Source organism: Micromys minutus (genome assembly GCF_963924665.1).
Source record: "Micromys minutus genome assembly, chromosome: 13".
Lineage (NCBI taxonomy): Eukaryota > Metazoa > Chordata > Mammalia > Rodentia > Muridae > Micromys > Micromys minutus.
In genome coordinates, this window is record NC_137982.1 from 54,668,949 (window position 1) to 54,671,280 (window position 2,332).

Genomic DNA, 2,332 nt, shown 5'->3' on the forward strand with positions numbered 1-2,332 from the left:
TTATTATTTAGTTTATTTATAAGGTTATAAAAATTTAGACTTTTGTCTGCTCTTATACGTAGTTGTTATCATTCAATTTTTGAAGTCTTCAAGTCAACTAACTCAGAACTTTAAAAAGCATTAATGATCCCTTCTGAGGCAACTTGTGTGTTCTATTGTTCATCAAATTTACTGCCTAGGGACTGAGATAACATGGAGCTGACAACTATCTCCATAATCTTAAAAACTAGATGGAACAAATGTCCTCATGGTCCAAGAGACAGTCAAATGTGGCCAATCACTCCACCAGCAGCTAGCGTGTGACTACATAACCTCTAGTAGCGGAACGCCCACCCAGGACAGCCAGGAGCAAATGCCTTCATTCAAATGCAAATTAATTCCTCTGTAAGAAATAATTTTTAAAAATACTCTAAAATATTGTTCACCTGCCTGCAAACATGAAACACATCAAAGGTCTTGCTTGTCTCCTTTTTTCCCTGTAGAATCAGGTGCACCGGAAACCTTATTCGTTTCAACAAAAACAGATTCAAAGGCAGCTTCCTGTTCATCCAAAGAATTGGTGGTAGTGACTCCTTTACTTAACGTTGGGTTGGTAAAAGACTGTTGCTGCTTGGGATTTGTACTCGATTCTATTGTTTTTCTGCCTCTTCTTTTACCAAGAATTTTGACATAATTTGCAGGTATAAGTCCTGTTGTTTGACCATCAAGACTAGCCAGAAGCCAACCACGCACTTTGGGCTGTTGTTCTTTGAGGGCTAGATTTAGCATATCACCAGCACGGAAAGAAATTTCCTCATCAGACACGGCAGCAAAATCGTATTCTGCTCTAGCAACTACATGGTCATCCTCACCACTTGCCCAGTTGATGTTGTCTGTTACTTCATCATTATGTGTAGATAGAAGTTTCCAGATGAGATAAGGACCGCCAAGGATAACAGCAAAGAACAGGAATATTGGCCAAGATTTTGCGGAGTTAGTTGCTTGGTCCTCAGCACCAAGGCAGGCCACAGTTCCTTCACTTTCTGCCCATAGGTCCTCGTTCTCAGAGCCTCTTCTTAAACCCATCATCCACTGTAACCTTCTATAAAGGTATCTTATAGTCCTGACTAATGCAAAGGCTGAAAAAACCTTTGTAAAGTGTACTTTTAGCCGGGAAAAGTGATTTGCTACATCCAACACAGCCCTGAAACTGTTATAGATGGCTGAAAAAGTAGCATCCATCATCATACTGACAGAGGCAAAGGCATGCACAATACTTTCAATGGACTGAAATGCACCTCTGCTGCTTTCTTCAGCTTGCTGAACAAACCTACTGGGAGGAAGATCATCTACTCGAAGGCGGTTAAAGCCCAAGCCATTATATCCATAACTATAAGGGCTATAGCTTCCATAAAACGAATTTCCATAGGCTCCGTATCCAGAAAAGGAACTGTAAGCAGGTCTGAAAGTATTTACACTGCTGCTCCCCGTCTGCTGGGACGGCCTGGGGAGAATAGGTGGGGGCACTCGGGTAAGTGTCGGTTGTCCAGGTCTTGTCAATAGAGTAGGGCCCAAGTCAGCAGATTGGTAAGTGGTGCAGGGCCCGGACCTGGGCCGGCCCCGGGAATTCGGCGGGTCTCCCAGGGCTTGGGGGGCGGCGGCGGCTGGGAGGCCATCTCTCCGCCTGCTCTGCTCTGGCTCAGGACAGCGTCTGCGACGGCTGGGTGAAGGAGCGCCTGGCTTGCCAGGCAAGACAGGCAGAGCACCGAGCCCTCCGCCCCCCACAATGTTTTAAAGTATGTTTATAAGTTGGAACACACTATTAACTGACTGGAAGATGACAATAAATACAAAAGGCAGAAACAGCATTGCTTGTTATAATTATTAGCTACTGTGCAGCTCACACTACTGCCTGTGCTATCTTTCTTACAGGACAGAAGAGCAGCAGGCTTGTTTACATCAGTATTGCCCAAACACATGAGCAAGGCATAGAACACTGAGAACGCTATGACCTCATCCCATAATAGAAATAAAACATTCAGTTCCATTTTAATCTTAGGTTTATGTATAAAATAATATTGGTGTATATATGTATATATATATATATATATATATTAGGTTTATGTATAAAATAACATTGGTGCATGTATATATATATCAGAGTAATTTAAGCTATGCCAAATAATAAATTATATTAACTTATACTATGGTTAAATATGTAATTTACTGTTAATTGAAACATAATTATGAGGTACATAAATGTATTTGTCCAAGGAAATTAAAACAAGCATTAAAACAATTGCATGCACATTATGCACTGCACAATGGCTTACAGGGCCAAAATGTAGGGAAC

General features: G+C 41.6%; 1 protein-coding gene across 1 annotated transcript; it reads right to left on the reverse strand.

Annotated features, from left to right (window-relative positions):
* Positions 1-437: 437 nt before the first annotated feature.
* Positions 438-1,655, reverse strand: LOC308429132 (peroxisomal membrane protein PEX13-like; the record flags this gene model as incomplete). Its single annotated transcript, XM_080927831.1, is given in 2 exon segments — positions 438-1,571; positions 1,574-1,655. Coding segments are annotated over 2 exon segments (1,206 nt in total). The 3' UTR covers positions 438-447.
* Between the last annotated feature and the right edge of the window lie 677 nt (positions 1,656-2,332).